Source organism: Mytilus trossulus, chromosome 8, assembly GCF_036588685.1.
Source record: "Mytilus trossulus isolate FHL-02 chromosome 8, PNRI_Mtr1.1.1.hap1, whole genome shotgun sequence".
In the NCBI taxonomy this organism is placed as follows: domain Eukaryota; kingdom Metazoa; phylum Mollusca; class Bivalvia; order Mytilida; family Mytilidae; genus Mytilus; species Mytilus trossulus.
The window spans coordinates 25,727,862-25,747,483 of record NC_086380.1 but is presented as its reverse complement, the minus strand read 5'-3'; the positions used below and the strand labels follow the sequence as shown (position 1 = coordinate 25,747,483).

General features: G+C 31.3%; 2 protein-coding genes across 2 annotated transcripts; both read left to right on the top strand.

The window, feature by feature from the left end:
* The first annotated feature begins 4,950 nt into the window (after nucleotides 1-4,950).
* On the top strand, nucleotides 4,951-5,910 carry LOC134727507 (piRNA biogenesis protein EXD1-like). Its single transcript, XM_063591887.1, has one exon. The coding sequence runs from the start codon at nucleotides 4,951-4,953 to the stop codon at nucleotides 5,908-5,910; it is 960 nt and encodes a 319-aa protein (XP_063447957.1).
* Nucleotides 5,911-11,042: 5,132 nt separating this feature from the next.
* On the top strand, nucleotides 11,043-18,612 carry LOC134727506 (piRNA biogenesis protein EXD1-like). Its single transcript, XM_063591886.1, has 2 exons — nucleotides 11,043-11,098; nucleotides 17,639-18,612. Exon 2 carries the CDS (start codon nucleotides 17,683-17,685, stop codon nucleotides 18,610-18,612), a length of 930 nt encoding a protein of 309 aa, XP_063447956.1. The 5' UTR covers nucleotides 11,043-11,098; nucleotides 17,639-17,682.
* The last annotated feature ends 1,010 nt before the right edge of the window (nucleotides 18,613-19,622 follow it).

Genomic DNA, 19,622 nt, shown 5'->3' with positions numbered 1-19,622 from the left:
ACTAGTGTAAAGCTAGCCGTCTATGACTGCCAGTGCTAATCTTCACAAGGACAGCAACTTTCATATAAGTAGTGAAAAAGAAAGTGAGATCCTTGAACTTTGTGTTCGTAAAAAAGGAGAGGGCTTAAAGTGTGTCGAAAATCTGATGGGGTTACTAAAATTTCAAAGTTTATCACAATAATGATTTTATGATATTGTACCTCCTTTAATTATTAAAAAGTAATTTAATTCGAAAAAAATAATTTATTCATTTGATGGTTTCTTAAAAACAACAACGTATGTATAATCATCATTTTTATAGCGATTATACGGTATGGGTTTTTCTGATTGTTGCATGAAAGCATAACAGTTGCCTATTATTATTTACATTCACTTCATCTGAATTAAAGTGAATAGTTGTGCCATTCGCAATCATCATAATCATACCACATCTCAACTTTTTTTTTTAATACAAACATCTTTCAGAAAGGTCAGTTTTCGATTATGAAATATTAACTGACGTCTGTAGAATAATACTTAGAATATTTTCATATTTAGAATTTGATAGGTAGAGAATATGCACAAAATTAATAACATCTATCATATTTCACCAAAAGTACTTAAGACTTTGTTCATTTCTTGTCTGACAGTTTTTACAAAATCTATAAGTATTTTTTTTATTTTTTTTTACATATTTCAGTATTTTTGATTTTTTTTCTATTTTAAACATGTTTATTTGCGACAAGCACGTAAACTGTGATATGTTTGTATTGGTTAATTATTCTGCTTTTTTTTGTATATAAATAAGTTCGTTTTTTGTTGTTGTTTCTATATACTTATTTCTATAATGTTGTCGATAACTTTAAGACTTTTGTTTTTTTTCTAATATTTTTTCCGTATCTATCTTTTTGCTTTTAAGAACCCCCTTTTCTGAATCACAATATTGGTTTTGAATGAAGTTATTCATTCATCCTCTATCAAGGTAAACCACATAATATTGCATAAGTCATTAAAATGATTTTTAGACTTCTGAATATAGAAATGTATGATGAAAGCTATAAAAGATAATCGATCGAGTGTATGGTTTGTGTTTTTCTAATCATCGATTTTTTTTAAATAGTTTATCCAAAAGATAACATGAAATGATATCAGTGACAGTTAATAGATTAATGTTAATGTAGTGTGGCTTAGGTAACAGGAAGTTTTGATTTTCAGAAAATCGTATTATGTAACACATTTAAATCTTTAATCATAGGTGAAAGAAAAATACAGTAAGTCATACATATACATTCATAAAATTATTAATTTAAACGATAGATATTGTTGTATCTTTATAATTCTTATTTGTTGAACGTTTTCTGTTCTTAAGATACATTTTGATGGTAATCGCTACATTTAGTTATTTCAATGAAAAAAATAATTAATGATCTTGATAAGGAGTTCATATTATGTATGTAAATTTTAGTACGAAAGTTCTATGATATATGGGTTTAGAAGAAATACAAAATCTTGTCTTTGTACATTCTAAGTACATTTATATCATATATAGTGATTAAGATGATAACAGAATGTTGACGGCTGTTCCCACATTTTGACATTAAAAATAAAGTGTTTTTTTTTTTTATTTTCTTTACCTTATGCTTAAATTTATTTGCTTTAAAAGGTGTTTTATTTATATGATAATCCGATTTATCTGTAAACAAATGCCCCACCCCCCTTTTTTCTTGAACGACTGTAACGCGTATTTAAATCATACAATTATTTCTCAAGCATTGACATAAAATTGATATATCCTCTGATTTTTCTCTTTATGTTAACTGTTTAATAAGTCGGATACATAAACCATTTGGAAATGCTAGTTACTTGTGGTTGAGTCGATAATAACCTTCTTTCCTTTTTGACCTTGATTCTCTGAACACTACGTTGGCTTTGCAAAATCAACTTCAAAAGATACTGTTTTCCCGATTCTGAACAACATGATCTACTTTAATTTATTTATTTGACTGATATAATTCCATAACATGAAATTGTCATCCTATCTGATTGGTTTCACGTTCTGAAAGCCAAAACGAACGAGTAAATGACCAATGGAACGTCTCTATTGTTATCGTTCAATGAAAACCGGAACGTCTCTCTTGTTATCTTTAAAAAGAAACGATACATTTTGATTTGAAATAGAAAACCAATCAGTGATCTGAATTTTTGTGCACTATATTTAGCCCAAGGTAAACACTGACTTTTCATCCTTGTTTATCGTGACCATGACTTTGCGACAACACGTCTCTCGTCTGCCTGTAAACATTTGAAAAAAAGTATTTTTTTTCTTTTTGAATTCATATTTTTTGTCCGTGAAGTAGCCGGCACTTGAAACCACCGTAAACGGCGGAAATTCACCGTTTTCTGGCTACTTTGGAAAGCCCTGTCAGGACTAAGTAGATTAAGGAATAACATGCAAATATTCCAACATCTCCAAAATTTAAATTTTTCCAGATTGTTTACAAAATGAGTGAACCGGCAGGTTATGTTAATGCTTTACGAAATGGATGAGATCGATCATCATTGTGTAAATTAAGAGTTAGTGTTCACAACCTTGCCATTGAAAGAGGAAGATATTTAAAAGTGCACAGAGATTAAAGAATTTGTGAAATCTTTAGAAGTGGCGAAATTGAAAATAAACAGCACATGCTGCTACACTGCAGAGGGTACTCCAGTTTTAGAGAGACTTTTGTATTAAAAATGTTCAAAATTACAGGAAAAAATATATCCACAGTGTGCGATAAAAATAAAATAAATCTTATATTTAATATTACATCACTAAAGTATTCTTCCTCTTTCGTAAAAAAAATGATTAAATGCAAGAAGTAATCTATTGCAATAGATTTTCATTATACCTTTAATCTGTTATTCAAATATATATATATATATATAATTGTTTGTACTTTACTACCATGTATTGCAAACTGTTTATCCATTCGGTCATTACCATTTATTGTAAATGCGTTAGTGCCATTAAATATTGTCTATTGTCTATTTTATAAGTTATTTCTATGAAAAAAATCAAAACAATGATTTTGCTAATGAGTACATATTATGTATGTTAATTCTAGTACAAAGGTCATATGATAAATGGTTTTAGAAGACATACAAAATCTTGTCTTTGTACATTCTAAGTACATTGATATAGTGATTAAGATGATAACACGACGTTGACGGCTGTACCCATATTTTGACATTTTAACCTATTGTGTCTGTTTGTTTTGTTAACACATCAATGGAATTATATAGGACTGTCATACAAGTGACAGATTAAGGTAAGTATACACCAGGTTTGTTCCATCATTTTCACCATAAGAAAATGCCTGTTCAAAGTCAGGAATACATGTTGTTCTTCATTTATTTGATGTGTTTGACATTTTTATAATGGAATAGAGTCATTTTCATCGAATTTGAAAGAACATTTATCATTGATTCAAAATAATAACAAATAAAGTGACACAAAAAGATAGCGCGAATAACTCAAACACTGTTGTAAATATAATGGAGTTCATTACGACTGTCATACAAGTCAGAGGTTTAGTTAGCTCTAAAACAGGTTTAATCAACATTTTGTCATAAGGAAATATCTTCTCATAGTCAGAAATATGACAAGTATCAACCATTCGTTTGATGAGCTTTTGGTAGTCCTCTTTGTTAAGTATGAAATTTTTTGTTTACTTTTTTCCTTAGAGTTTGATATATGTGTTAGTTTGTGTGTTAACTGACAAAAAATAGTCTCTAATACTTATATTATTATACTGTAAATTCGTCTAATACTTGATGCAACCTGTTCACCGATTTTTTTTTCTTTTTGAACAAAGTTCTAGTGAAGCATATAGAAATTAGTAACGGAACTTGACTCTTTTAATGAAAATATTGAAATCAATTTGTACCTAGTAAAACATTTCTCGAGCTCATAGTGATTGACACTTTTTTTTAATGGCAAACTATATTTTACATTGTATCGTTATTATTTGTAAACAATCTATTAAAAATGTATCTGTTTACGAGTATACCAGAATCTTCTATTACACAATCTTACAGTACAAAATATGTTAGTCAAATCTTGTCGTGTGAATTAACTTTTCAACACACGGATATGCGGTAAGAGATTATGTTACAATAATAAAGTTGGTGGTATATCTATCGACCAAGTTAAATGTTGACATCATGTAATATAAGTATCATGGAACTAAGTGTTATTCCGTAAAGTGTCATTATAGCAAGTAAATTAACGCACTTTTAAAAAATAATGCAGAACTCAAATTTTATTCAAATACATCTAAACATATCAGGTATGTATACCATTAAGGACAAACAAATTGTGACGAATATTCAATTATATTTTCAGTAAATTGTGTTCAATTTTACATTTCAAAATCAAGAATTATTAAATATGCTCTGCAATGGTTCAACGTATGAAAAACTTGATTTGTATAGGATATGTCATCTTAAACGGGGAAGAGCTATTTAGTGTCAACAAAAGTGGCTCTTACAGTTGTTATTTCATTTTGACCAACACAAATGTTGCTGAAAATGTTAAAATCTTCTTTTATAATCATCTTTATTTTTACAGCGAGACTGGTCATACGGATATAGTATTAAACACTTTTTGTTGCATTTTTTTAATACTACAAACATATCTACATATTCATTTGATGTTTTAATAATTGTAAGAGCTAGTTTATTTTTTAAATAAATATTGACGTAATTACATGTATCTAGAACTCTGACAAACATGCGACTTTCACATGTTTTGCCAAGAATTTGTCGTTTCTTTTTTATATATGTATTTGGTGATTTTTTGTATATTTGTTCTAGATATATTCAATGAATTGATAGTTTTACATGTAGATATCATACAGTAGTTAATTGAGAACAAAATATATTTTATAAACGGTCTTATCTTTTTTCAGGATAACAAGATAACATACAATGGCAACTAAACGCAAAATAGACACGTTAGGCACAGATGACACAGAAGAACAAACTAGCAGTGAGGTCAAAACCAAAAGAGTAAAAGTTTCTTTAGAATGTTCATCAGGATCATTGACAACAGAAAACGTCGAGAAAAGCAATCAATCCTCAGAAAAAAAGGCAGATCAAAACGAAAAACCTGTTAATGAGAAGGAGGAGAAGGTTGCCAGAAAGGATGACCATGGTACTATGATTCCTATTACCATAAACATTGGTAGGAACGAAACCAGCACTTACAAATATGTTGACACGAAAGATAAGTTTATTGAAGTCATGAAAGAGCTCCAGGAAAAGATAGAAAATAAGCAAATGATAGCTGTTGATTGCGAAGGAGTAGATTTGTCAAGATTTGGATCAGTAACACTGGTTAATATTGGCACTCGAGATTTAGTCTATCTAATCGATATTTTGAAAATAGGGAACAGCGTATTCGATGATGGTCTCCGTTCTATACTCGAGGACAGTGGAATAGAAAAACTGATGTTCGACTGCCGAGAAGATGCCGATGCTTTATTACATATTCACAAAGTCAAACTTAATGGAGTACTAGACGTTCAAATACTAGAGGTGAACAATCGAATACATGTATACAGAAATGGATATACTAAGATCAGAAGTCTTAAGCATTGCCTAGAGTTATTTGTGAATGACAACACATTAGTGAATATCAAGTTACAAGGACGGTCAAGTATGAATATATCGAGTAATATTTGGAAGAAAAGGCCACTGGACGAAAACATGTTGAAATATGCAAGTGCTGATATTCTTGGTCTTTTCAAACTCTATGACGCACTTCGTACTAGAATGAGCCATAGTGTCTGGAAAGCAGCATCCAGTCGATATTGTGACACTACCCGTTCAAAAAACAGAACGTACCGTGATGGCAGTGGAATTTTACCAAAAGGCACAATATTATAATGGCATGTTCTCATGTCATGATTTATCTTTATGATTATTTTACCACACATTAATATTTACCAATGCGATGTGAATCCTTGTTTTCATTTCAAGAAATATAATTCGAATGCTACCTACGACATATGTTAACAAAACTTATATTACTATATCCAACATCCCACTTTGTTTGTTTAAGTTATCGCAAAATAATTTTCGGATGTTATGCGTCTTTGATTGGCTGACTCTGTTTGGTCTATCAGCTCGTAGACAAAATGTTATCATGTGACCCTGACGTCATCAACGGGTTTCATGTTTTTCCGCTTACGATGGATTTTAGAATCAAATTATAAGGAATGACTGTAATATTATTTCTATCTATTCGAAATAACATAAAACATGTTATTGAGAGTTCACTACATTTTCAATATTACTTTATCACTGACAGAACAAATGTTGCATTTGTTGAAAATCCCCATTTACATTAAGGGAAGGAAGAAAAATATTATTTCAATACATTAATATTTTGTTTGAACAAAGTTGATGTAACTGGATATCATTATTGTCTATTATCTACAAATGACAATTTAATTATTATCTACCAGACACTTTTCTGTTACCGCTTCTATTAAACATATTATCAAGAATGCACTTATTGATTGGATTTTTAATTCTAATTTTAGATTATTTATATAAGACATGGGCGATTTGTTTCAGGGTTCAGTGTCACGTTAAGTTCCCCTTTAAATAATAATTATTTAAGTCAAATGGCCAGCTGAGGCCCGCTTCCTGGTGAGGAATATTGTCACAAGGTTAAGAATACAACAAAGATGATGTTGTATGAATTCCAATGAGACAAGAGACCAAAATGATATCCCATGTGTGGCCTTGCAATATCTCTACTGCGTGGTCACGTTATTGTCTCTTTCATACATTCCCTATTTTTATTCTCAATCTATAACTTATTTAATACATAAACATTCTCATTTTCTTGCTCTCATTTATGTCCGATAATCGATCAATAAGGTTAAAAAGGTGAATTTCAAGTAACAGTAGTTAACAGATGTGACTCTCTTTAAAGAAAAACAGATACAACTCGTGGGAATCGTATGAACTTCTACAGGAGCGAGGAGGGCTGATCAACACATACTTCATGGTATACATGTACGCGATCTTCAAGCCATGTTAACAGAAAAAAAATACTGATATCTGAGGAAATTTTTAAAAGGAAAGTCCTGATTTGAATGCTACATTAGACATATGGAAATGGATATACGACAGTATTCGAAGGTTGTCAAGGGAATATTCTGCTACATAAATATGAAAAATAAAAAAGAGCTAAAACATTTAAATAATATCTCTTAAATACAATATGAACCAAAGAAAACAAATCGCACATTAACAACTTTATTAAAATTCATTTTTAGACAATATTATAAATTGTATGTCTACAATGGACCACCGTCAGTCATAAATTTCTGCTAGAGGTCAATACTAGTTTGATCAAATTTCATTGAATATCAAAATTGAAAAGATTGAATCGAATTATGCACCTTAATCTCATTTCCAGTTCAAAAATAGGTGGGACGTTCCAAAGAAGCGTGCACAACAATGAAACAAAATCCAAATATCTTCTGTCTCGCTCCTAAGCATTATTGTCCTCCTAAGAAATCAGAAGAATTTATCGAATCCTATTTGTTATCATGGGACGGCACAGACGATCCTGTATTTCGCACAATTCTTGGTTACAATATGCAAAATAAACGATATAAACGATATAAATCGTACAAGCCGAAATCGAAACTATACAAACCAGTCAACAGGCAACTGTCTTACGATGCGAACTATTGTTTTTTTGTAAGAAAAAACAAGAGAATAGACATTTCAGTTATACAAACAATAACATACTTAAACTTTCAATGCAAATCAATGGAAATAGCAAACAGATATATATTAGTTAACTTAAAAACAATATATATCCATAAAAATGTAATACAGATATGGTCAAATGAATGGAGGCTGCATTTTAACTCTAATGCCAAAAAAAAAAAAGATCAATTTGCAGTAAATAATTTATACGTATAGGATTGAAGTACGGTATATTAAAGAATTTGACTTCCAATAAAAGGAACATTGGATACTATATCGTGTGTTATTGTTTTTTTTAAAATGTACCCTAAGGCTTATTAATTTAAGATTAAACATCCAATTCATCTCAAGAAAGGGTTTCTTTAAAGTTTAACAATTGATAGATATCAGCTAAAACATGACAGTATAACGGACAGTAGAGTAAATTACACACAAAAAACCAAACAGCTGTCATATTGGCTTTTATATTTGACATGAATAGATTCCTATTTCTAGAAACATTGATGATTTTTAAAAATGGGGTATATTTAATCGAAAAACTGTAGAACATCAAAATAAAAAGTAGCTTTCAGAAAAGAAAATATTAGATAATGTTCAAAAAGTCATTTAACATGTGATAATATTGTTATCGATTGTTCATTAATAATTGTACAGTAAACTAATACTCTTTCATCAAAATAAATTTAATTCAGAGAGTGCTTTAATAGATTAATATTTAACACGCGCAAATTGTAAAAAAATCGAATACACGACCATATTTTGATTTCGTGAACACATATTATTGCCAATTTAAAATTGTCCTAGCTTATATGATTTTAGTCTGCTGTGTTATATATACATATTTATACATATGGCAGTCTTTTTTTTCCTTTTAAATTTAAAAAAAAGCGTCATCGATGATTGTTTTGTAGACGAAACCGTGCGTCTGGTGTAATTTATTATCCTGGTATCTATCTTCCATTCATTAACGTTTTTATCGACCTTAACTACACAAAAACATACAGAATAGAGAATGTTTAAGCATTCTTAATAGTGAAAAAAGTACAAAATATTTAAAAAAAAAAAGAAAGAGAAATGAAAACCTCACCAGAACTTCTTATAATTCAGTTTTGTATGTATATTGATCTGCATATATACGTGTACCACACTATTCATATACGTCTTCGATTACTACAATGTGAAAGGACTAACAACGTTTAGCTTTTGCGAGCACAAATAAAAGATTCGATCGCAACTTAACTCAAACGATTTGCAGGATAAATTTCATGGCGTCCAATAAAGTGTACATGTAATAACGAAGAACATGCTTTTGGCATGATTGTCTCTCATTAATGATGTTTTATTAAAGTATTTCTTGTTATTTATTTACTTATTATACTTCAGAACTATCACTTTATGTTGTCTTCATATAAAGTTAAACAGTGATATTTCGTTAAATAAAATATAGTTGGGAATGGAAATGGGGAATGCGTCAAAGAGAAAACAACCCGACCATAGATCAGACACCAGCAGAATGTCACAAACTGGTCTACAATGTAACGAGAAATTCACGCACCCGGAGGCGTCCTTTAGCTGGCCCCTAAACAAATATATACTAGTTCAGTGATAATGAACACCATACCAAACTCCAAATTGTACACAAGAACCTAAAAGTTAAAATAATACAAGACTGACAAAAGCCAGAGGATCCTGACTTGAGATAGGCGCAAACATGCGACGGGTTAAACATGTACATGAGATCTCAACCCTCCCCTTATACCTCTAGCCAATGCAAAAAAGTAAACGCATAACCATAGGAACATTAAAATTCAATATCGATTTCATGTCTCATCAGTTTTCTTCACAAATTGTTGCTCGTTTAGGAATATAAAACACATCTTATTTTTTTGTGTTTACATTTTCATTTTTTTTAACTGTACCAGTTTTTCGTTGCAGTATGACAACAAGATTGTTGCAAGAAAAAAATGGCATGATGATACTCGTCTTTACCCAATTTACAAGTCTCTTACAAAAAGTTGATATCTTTCTTACAGTACTGTGGATTCATTATAATTCGTTGGATACTAATTTCCATGCGTTTCGTGGTTACGAGTGAACAACGAATTCGAATGTACAACGAATTACAAGCTTTCAATTTATTTTTGTATGCAGAGATTGTCAAAACCACGAAATCAAAAAAACTTTTTCCTCAATCCACGAAAATTAATACCCACTAAATTTAAATGAATCCACAGTAACCTTAAATTGTGTATCTATATATTTTCCCCTTGTTAATATGTGTACGTATACATTCTTACTTTGACACCGTTGTTATGAAAAGTTCGTTTTGACGGTCGGCATCTAAAAGTATTCAGCATGGAGTCATCCGCAAAATAGATCAACCTGACATACTAATAACATGAATCAAAGGTGAGTAATGAAATCATTATCTGTCAGCAGCTTTGCATATGTGAGAGAATCGTTTTTTTTTATTAACAGTTCAAAACAATAAAACACTATTCATATTCCTAAAGTAAACTATAATTTTTTTGTTGACGTTTTTTGACATAGTTGTGAAACATCTGTTCTCGGCAAATGAAATGTCGAAATTTATCTCTGTCTTATAATTTTCTTGGTGTCCTTTCAATTTCCCACTTTCAAGTTATGAAAAGGGTCGATCATATCTGATGATGTCATATATAAAGAAAATCTTTGAAAAGGAAGGACAAAAGGCATTAGAGACACAGATTTTGTCAGTTCAACATGTATAACTCATGCATTACAATTTTTTCTCCACTCACAACAGTAAAAATTTGTCTTTATAAAAGCTCGTAAATGTTTGCGCTTCAAATACCAAAATGTAACTGTCTGTAGCGCAAAAATATTGTTACACATTAGTTTGGGTTGTGGAATTTATATTTATCGTGAATTGTTTTGATCAGACCGGTAGTCTTTTGTTTAAATTACTAATTTTGATATGACGTTTTTTTAGCTGTTATAAATTCTTTATAAGAATCATTTATAGTTTAACAAAATCGAGGGAGAAATTTTTAGTAAAACATGCTTAATTTTATAAATAGTTATTATAATACAGTTCGATGTTCTTTTACCTATAATTACGTTAAAACTATAAAAATCATATACGGTCGAATAAAGGTAGAGATGTTACACGATCTATATCGTGAAACTTACGGAAAAAGCATCGATTGTTCAATCGTTATCGATTATTTAATAATATTATCTTTTATGATCTATTGAATGTAAAACAGCTGGTTTACTGTTCTTGATTAATTTTGTTTCTATATACCCTTGAATTTATTTCTACACAAGTTGTTTTGAAACGTCGGAAATTGATAGAAAAATGGTAAGTTATGTTCAATAATGTTTCTTTCTCATAAGCTATTGTCTTGAAACTTTGGTACAAACTGGACACGGATTTAACTACAGATGGGCACGGTCCTAACCTTGACGAAAGTTTACTTGGAGTTAACTTATGGACTGCTTTCTGAGTTGACTTGAGAATTTTCAAGCAGTCAAGCAAGTTAACTTCGTCGTTTGTGGACCAAACCTACTATCTGCTTTTTTAGGACTGCTGCAGACCTAACGACAGGTCTGCTTTTGACCAGACCTGTGGACAAGTCTGCTTTTAACCAGTTCTGAGGACAGGTCTGTCCCAGACCAGACCTGTGGACAAGTCTGCTTTTGACCAGTCCTAGGGACAGGTCTATCTCAGACCAGACCTGTAGACAGGTCTGCTCCTGACCAGACCTGTGGACAAGCCTGATATTGCCCAGACCTAAGAATAGGTCTGCTTATGACATATGATCGTGTTTAAGAGTTTTCATATCAGACTTGAGCTTTAATTAAAATATGTAAACAACATTCGCATTGTTTTTCCACAGATATCATTTATTATTTACTCGCTAGACTCTTCTTATCTATTGAACAAATTCTCTTTTTTTATTTGTTATACATGTATTCTTATATAAATAAAACATGGCTATACAATCACACAGAGAGTTTTTTTTTATTAGAAGGTAACACAGGTTTTCGATTATAAGAAAGAAGATGTGGTATGATTGCCAATGGGACAACTCTCAAAAATTGACCAAAATGACAGAGAAATTAACAACTATAGGATACCGTACGGCTTCCAACAACGAACAAAACCTATATCGCATATTAAGCTATAAAAGGCTTTATCAACGTTTGGTTGAGTGTTTTGTTCTAATGGTGTTTACATGTCTTCTTTTTATAATATATCAGACATGATATACATATGAACATTGTACAAAAACAAAATATTTTAACTTGTTACACACCACACACAATGCACAATCAGTGCAACTTATGCAAACGAAATATTAATCTTCGGGGGCAGATGAGTTCATCACCTGAAACAAAATACCCTGTAGATTGCAACATTTATCACTGTTGTGTTTCTATTTATTACTATACTGTTGTTGATCACTTAAGACTTCTGTTTTTCATTATCTTTTCCGGTTCTATCTTTTTTCTCGCAAAATAATTGGGAATGAAGTTAATCGTTCATCTTTAATAAAATATATTCAGGATGTTATAAAGTTTAACTAAATCAATATTGCATAAGTCATACAATTGATTTATAGACCTCTAATAGAAATGTATAATTAAAGCGATAACAGATATTCGATCACGTGATTAGTTTGTTTTTTTCTTTATCATCGGTTGATTGTATTTTCTAATACTTTATCAAAACAATAACCTAAAATGATATCAATGACAGTTAGTTGCAATACTCATAGAAGTAGACCCCATATCAACACTGAACGAATAACAATGAGACGAAGAACAACAATCAAGAGTTGTTGACGTATTTGCTAAACTATGTTGAAGTCCTTCCTTTAATCACAAAGTGATTTAAAAATTGATCTAGAGTTGTTTCGCTTTATTTGTTGTTTACTGTAATTCAAAAATACCAAAATAAAAAAAAAAGAATTTCTGTTTATTATACTCATTTGTGTAGAGGTTCCATCCTCTGTTTTTCATTCATAACTTTTACAATTAATACAAAAACAATCCTTTGAATTAAACATACATTTTATTACACCAACTTATATTTACATTTTCATAACTAGAATATACAGCATTACTTTGGCTACATAGTATTCTACAATATTTTGTTGAGGCGCCAGGGTGACTACCGATTACCTATACACAATTTTCCAATCCTGCAAATTGTAGAACTTGTCAGGCCCAGATCAAGGGCCGAATGAAATAATCCCCTAATCACTACCAGTCTTCCTGGACCTCCCCAAAATAGACTCTGCGCCTAAAGATAGTAGAAGATAATTAATTTCTTTGAAACGTCTTGTGTTTTTACAATAATTACAATTGTTTATTACTTAGATTTAATTCATGATGCTTAAATCACAATAGTCCATACGTTAATAACGTGCTTTATGACGTTAATGTCCAAATCATAGAAACGCAAGTTTATTCCAAATTATCCTGTATAGGTCAAATACTATAAAGGTCCTGCTTGTATACTGGTAACCATAATATTGCAAGCAAATACAGCAAACAAGTGCCTGAAAATATAAAACAAAAACAGCAGCAAAATGCTCATAGGGAGGGTGGGCGACTTTTAACAGTTTAACTAATTTGCGTAACACCTGCTTTCTTGTCGACAGCATATTAACCAGTGCCCGATACGGGAATTCCAAATTTCTAATTTAAACTATACGGGAATTCCAAAATTCTGATTCATGCTGCGAGCGCCGTCTATGGTCATGCCAAAAATGGCAGCGAGCTACAGGCTGCAACACACTAGCACCCACACGAATATTTGATTGAATTTAACCAGATACTAGAAAATATATTTTTTTTATAATCTCAATCAGTAGATGATTGTAATGTGGTGTGGCTAAAGTATCCAGAAGTTTTTAATTTTCCGGAAATCGAATAACCTATATACGTCATGTAAGTATATGTAAAATTTTAATATTCATTCATATGTGAAAAAAAATAAAACGTAAAGTGAGTCATAAACATATTTTAATAAACTTAAAGTTCCGAACGGTAGGAAAAGTTTTATCTTTTTTTTGTCACGGAGTCCTTGCTGTTCATAAGACACATTCTAATGGTGATCGTTAGAATTAGTTATTACTATGGAATAATAATTCTCTTGATAATGAGTATATATTATATAAGTCGGGTGTGTCGATTGTTTGTGTAATGTATCTGGGTTTTGTTTTCTGTTATTAGTTAATTCTTCAGTTTTATCATGTATCTATAATAATAAATTAACAAGGTCCAATTTGTCAGCCGTCATCGGGGAAAAACGACAAATCAAAGAATTCAACTTTACATAAAGTTAATAGAAGACAATGATGTAGATAACAAATTACACCACTCCAGACCCTTTTGTTTTCCACATACTTAATTTTGCCAATAATCAACAAGTTCCGGGTCGAATCCGATACCGATACCAATAGTATATTCATCTGTGACCTATTACCTTATCTGTACGTTCCGCAATCTGACAGGCGCACCACAAAACGGTGTATTCAGGATTTTCTAGATAAACAGGTGAAAATCACAAGGTTGACACTACTAAATTCAATCATTGTCAAATTGTTCCTCCATTGTAGTATTTCAATCAGTAAGACTTTTTAATATAACTATACGAATTCTAACAATCTGGACTTAACATAAGGCATATAGGTACAGTTTCCAATTTGTTAGCGGGCGTGACACGTAAAACAGCGGTTTATTTTAGCAACTTTATTTAAAACTAATATAGGACAATGCTGTTAAATAAAAAATATTGCAATCCAGGACCTTTTTTTTTTACAAATAATTAATATTACCAATAATTGATAAGTCCCAGGTCGACGGGTTCAAACAGAAAGATTTTGAAAGCAGAGAAAACTGTATATCCTATAATCGGCATGACTTTATCAGATTACAATACCAAATTGAATACTTATATAAAGCTTACGTATAGTTATATACTTTAAATCAATCACGGACCCGCGATATCAAATGGACGTTTTCAATCGGACATTGACTAGCTATACATTGTACAGCCCTTGCACGGTCGGTTACCCGCGATATCACGGGTGTGTTCTAGTAGTAGTATCTTTTATATTCATTTGATAAAATTTACTGTTTGCAATAGCATAAATTGTTTTAAATAATAAGGCTGTTCTTATCCCTAGTAGAAAATTCTAGCCGTATTTGGCGCAACCTTTTGAACTTTTTATCCTCAGTGCTGTACAACTTTTTTTTTATTTTGAACTTTTATATCTGAGTGTCACTGGTGAGTCTTGTGTGGACGACGCGCGTTTCTGGCGTATTTTTTAACTGCTGCTTTTTTTAGCTATAATTGATGTGTTTCTTTGTCTAATACGCTCTCCTATTTATTTGTATTCTCCTATTTATTTGTATTGTAGACATGTAATATAATGTTGTCAGTTTGTCAGTTTAATTTTATATTTAACATTGCCAATAAAGTGCGAGGTTTGGCATGCCACAAAACCAGGTCAACCCATGGCCAGGTCAACCCACCATTTTTTTCTTTAAAAATGTCATGTACCATGTCAGGAATATGGCCATTGCTATATTATAGATAGTTTCTGTGTGTGTTACATTTTAACGTTGTGTTTCCGTTGGGTCGTTTATCTTTTCATATATTTGAGTGTGAATTTACATTACTATAACATGTATAAGACGTGTCACGGTACTTTTCTATCCTAAATTCATGTATTTGGATTCGATGTTATATTTGTTATTCTCATCGGAATTGTCTAATGCTTAGTCTGTTTGTTTGTGTGTTAAACTTTAATGTTGTGTCGCTGTTCTCCTTTTATATTTAATGCGTGTCCCTCAGTGTTAGCTTGTCACCCCAATTTTGTTTTTGTCCATATATTTACGAGTTTTGAACAGCGGTTGTCTATATATTAATGTTTTGTATTATATTGTATTGTACATAAAGGAATGCCTGTACCCAGTCATTTATAAGATCGTCATGTTTCATTCGTTTGATTGGAGCTCTAGGAATTCTTTTTCAATAATGAATAAACTTTCTATTTTGAATTTACCCCGGAGTTTGGTATTTTTGTTATCTTTTTTTTTCACTGTAAAAAATCAAGTCTCTGATGTGATTGGATTATCATATTGTCAAATAATCTAAGATTTGTTTATCGAATTTATCTCAGTATTTTTGTATTAGGTCAATCAAATATTTTGGTATCCGAACTTGACTTTTCTAATAGGAATATTGAAATTCTTTTGTACATACATTTTAGTTTTGATTGTCATCTCGATTTTTATATGCCAGTGTAATACTAATTATCATTTGGTAATAATCTGATTTGCTCATGTTTAAATCAGGATCTTGTATAACAAAAATCTTACAAGTAAAATATTTTAGTCAACTTTTATCGCGTACATCAACCTTTCAACAAACGAATATACGGTAATAGATTATGTCACAATAATAAAGTTTTAAATATTATCTATCAACTAGACTTCGACTCTCAAAGCATTTTGACTTTTTAGAATATAACAATGAAGAGAATAAGTGTCATTCCCTGGAGTGTCTTTGTTGCAGATAAATATAACTGGACTAGCTACATCATATATATCGTCTGGATGTAATAATTGACTTCACACTTTACATGTAGGCTAATTCTCCTTAAAAAAATACTCAAAGTTTATGATAAACGCATATTGTTTTCAAAAAGTACAACACTCCAATTATATTCAAATACCATAAACATGACAGATACGTATTAAAAATAAAATCATAAAAATACTGGTCTCCAAGGAAAACTCAAAACGGAAAGTTCCTAATCAAATGGCAAAATCAAAGGACAAAATACTTCAAACGAATGGACAACAACTGTCCTGACTTGGTACAGGCATTTTCAACTGTAGAAAATGGTAGATTGAACCTAATTCTATATCACTAATCATCTCACATGTACGACAGTCGCATCAATGTCCATTTTATTGACAAAAATACGTGAACAAAACGTCATAAATAGGGGTACAAAACAACACAGACCCCACCAACAACTAGGGGTGATCTCAGGTGCACCGGAAGGAGAACCAGATCCTTCACCACACGCGGCAAACGTCGAGTTGCTCATGTTGCAAAGCCGGTAAATAGTCTAATTCGATAAGTAACATTCGTGAACATGGATTATGATTGTATTACGACATAAGGAACATATCCGATACCATCTGTATAACGAATATTCCATTTTATAAAGATACTTGTACCAAATAATTCTCATATTTTTCTAATAAATCGTGTTCAGTTTTTTACAGTTCAAAATTCCACTTGTTTTTAAAACATGCTATGCTAGGTTTATCTAATGACCGTATGAGAAAACCTGAGTATCACAGAATATGCCAAGACAAACGGGGAAGATATATTTCGTGACAACAATAAGCGACTTTTACATTATTTTTTGTTAAATCATTTGACCAACACAAGTGTTGCTTGAAGTGTTAAAATCTTCTTTTATATTTATCTTTCCTTTTACGGTAAGACTTCCGTCAACTTACAGACGAATAAAGTACTTAATTACTAAAATTGAGAATGGAAATGGGAAATTATCTAAGCATTGGTGTGGTCATCTATGTCATATACAATGACTTTTTAAATATTTATTGAAGCGCGTTTATTTTTTTTTAATGAATATTGATATAAATACACGTTTCTTAAAATGTGATATCTGTGCAACATTTATTGGCCGATAATTTGTAGCTTCCTTTTTATATATATTGATAGATATTCATATATTTTTTTTCTAAACATATTCAATAAACATGATAAAATATTAGTATTAGCTATCATTCAGTAGTGAATTGAGTACGACTGTTTCTTTTAAACTGTCTTGTCTTTTTTTAGGATAACAAATATAGCATACAATAGCAACTACACGCAAAATAGACATGTTAGGCACAGATACATGTAGCATAGAAGAACAATCCACCAGTGACGCAGATACAAAAAGAGTACACAATTCATCAGGATCATTGACAAAAGAAAACATTGAAAAAAGCACTGAATCTTCCAATAAAAAAGCAGATCAGAACGAAAAACCTGTTACGGAGGAGGAAGAGCAAGTTGCCAGAAAGTTTGACCATAGTACTATGATTCCCTTGCCCATCTTCATAGGTAGGAACGAAATCAGCACTTACAAATATGTTGACACTAAGGATAAATTCGTTGAAGTCATGAAAGAGCTCCAGGAAATGATCAAAAATAAGCAAATGATAGCTGTTGATTGCGAAGGGGTAAACTTGTCGAGATTTAGCTCAATAACATTGATTAACATTGGCACTCGAGATATGGTCTATCTAATCGATATTTTGAAAATAGGGAATAGTGTATTTGATGATGGTCTCCGTTCTATACTCGAGGATAGTGGAATAGAAAAACTAATGTTCGACTGCCGAGAAGATGCCGATGCTTTATTACATATTCACAAAGTCAAACTTAATGGAGTACTAGACGTTCAAATTCTAGAGGTGAACAATCGAATACATGTATACAGAAATGGATATACTAAGATCAGAAGCCTTAAGCATTGCTTAGAGGTATTTTTAGAAGACGACACATTATTGAATGTCAAGTTACAAGGACAGACTAGTATGAGTGTGTCGAGAAATATTTGGGAGAAAAGGCCACTGAACGACAACATGTTGAAATATGCAAGTGTTGATATTATTGGTCTTTTCAAACTCTATGATGCACTTCGTACTAGAATGGGTCATATCGTCTGGAAAGCAGCATCAAGTCGATATTGTGACTGTACTCGTTCAAGAAGCAGAATGTACCGTGACGGCAGCGGAATTTTACCAAAAGGAATACTATTATAATGGCATGTTCTCATGCATGTCATTATTTATCATTATGACAGATACGTATTAAAAATAAAATCATAAAAATACTGGTCTCCAAGGAAAACTCAAAACGGAAAGTTCATAATCAAATGGCAAAATCAAAGGACAAAATACTTCAAACGAATGGACAACAACTGTCCTGACTTGGTACAGGCATTTTCAACTGTATAAAATGGTAGATTGAACCTAATTCTATATCACTAATCATCTCACATGTACGACAGTCGCATCAATGTCCATTTTATTGACAAAAATACGTGAACAAAACGTCATAAATAGGGGTACAAAACAACACAGACCCCACCAACAACTAGGGGTGATCTCAAGTGCACCGGAAGGAGAACCAGATCCTTCACCACACGCGGCAAACGTCGAGTTGCTCATGTTGCAAAGCCGGTAAATAGTCTAATTCGATAGGTAACATTCGTGAACATGGATTATGATTGTATTACGACATAAGGAACATATCCGATACCATCTGTATAACGAATATTCCATTTTATAAAGATACTTGTACCAAATAATTCTCATATTTTTATAATAAATCGTGTTCAGTTTTTTAAAGTTCAAAATTCCACTTGTTTTTAAAACATGCTATGCTAGGTTTATCTAATGACCGTATGAGAAAACCTGAGTTTCACAAAATATGCCAAGACAAACGAGGAAGATATATTTCATGACAACAATAGCGACTTTTACATTATTTTTTGTTAAATCATTTGACCAACACAAGTGTTGCTTGAAGTGTTAAAATCTTCTTTTATATTTATCTTTCCTTTTACGGTAAGACTTCCGTCAACTTACAGGCGGATAAAGTACTTAATTACTAAAATTGAGAATGGAAATGGGAAATTATCTAAGCATTGGTGTGGTCATCTATGTCATATACAATGACTTTTTAAATATTTATTGAAGCGCGTTTATTTTTTTAATGAATATTGATATAAATACACGTTTCTTAAAATGTGATATCTGTGCAACATTTA

Excerpts from the sequence above, each read along its gene's own strand:
- LOC134727507 (XM_063591887.1), top strand. The coding sequence starts at position 4,951 with ATGGCAACTAAACGCAAAATAGACACGTTAGGCACAGATGACACAGAA.
- LOC134727506 (XM_063591886.1), top strand. The coding sequence starts at position 17,683 with ATGTTAGGCACAGATACATGTAGCATAGAAGAACAATCCACCAGTGAC.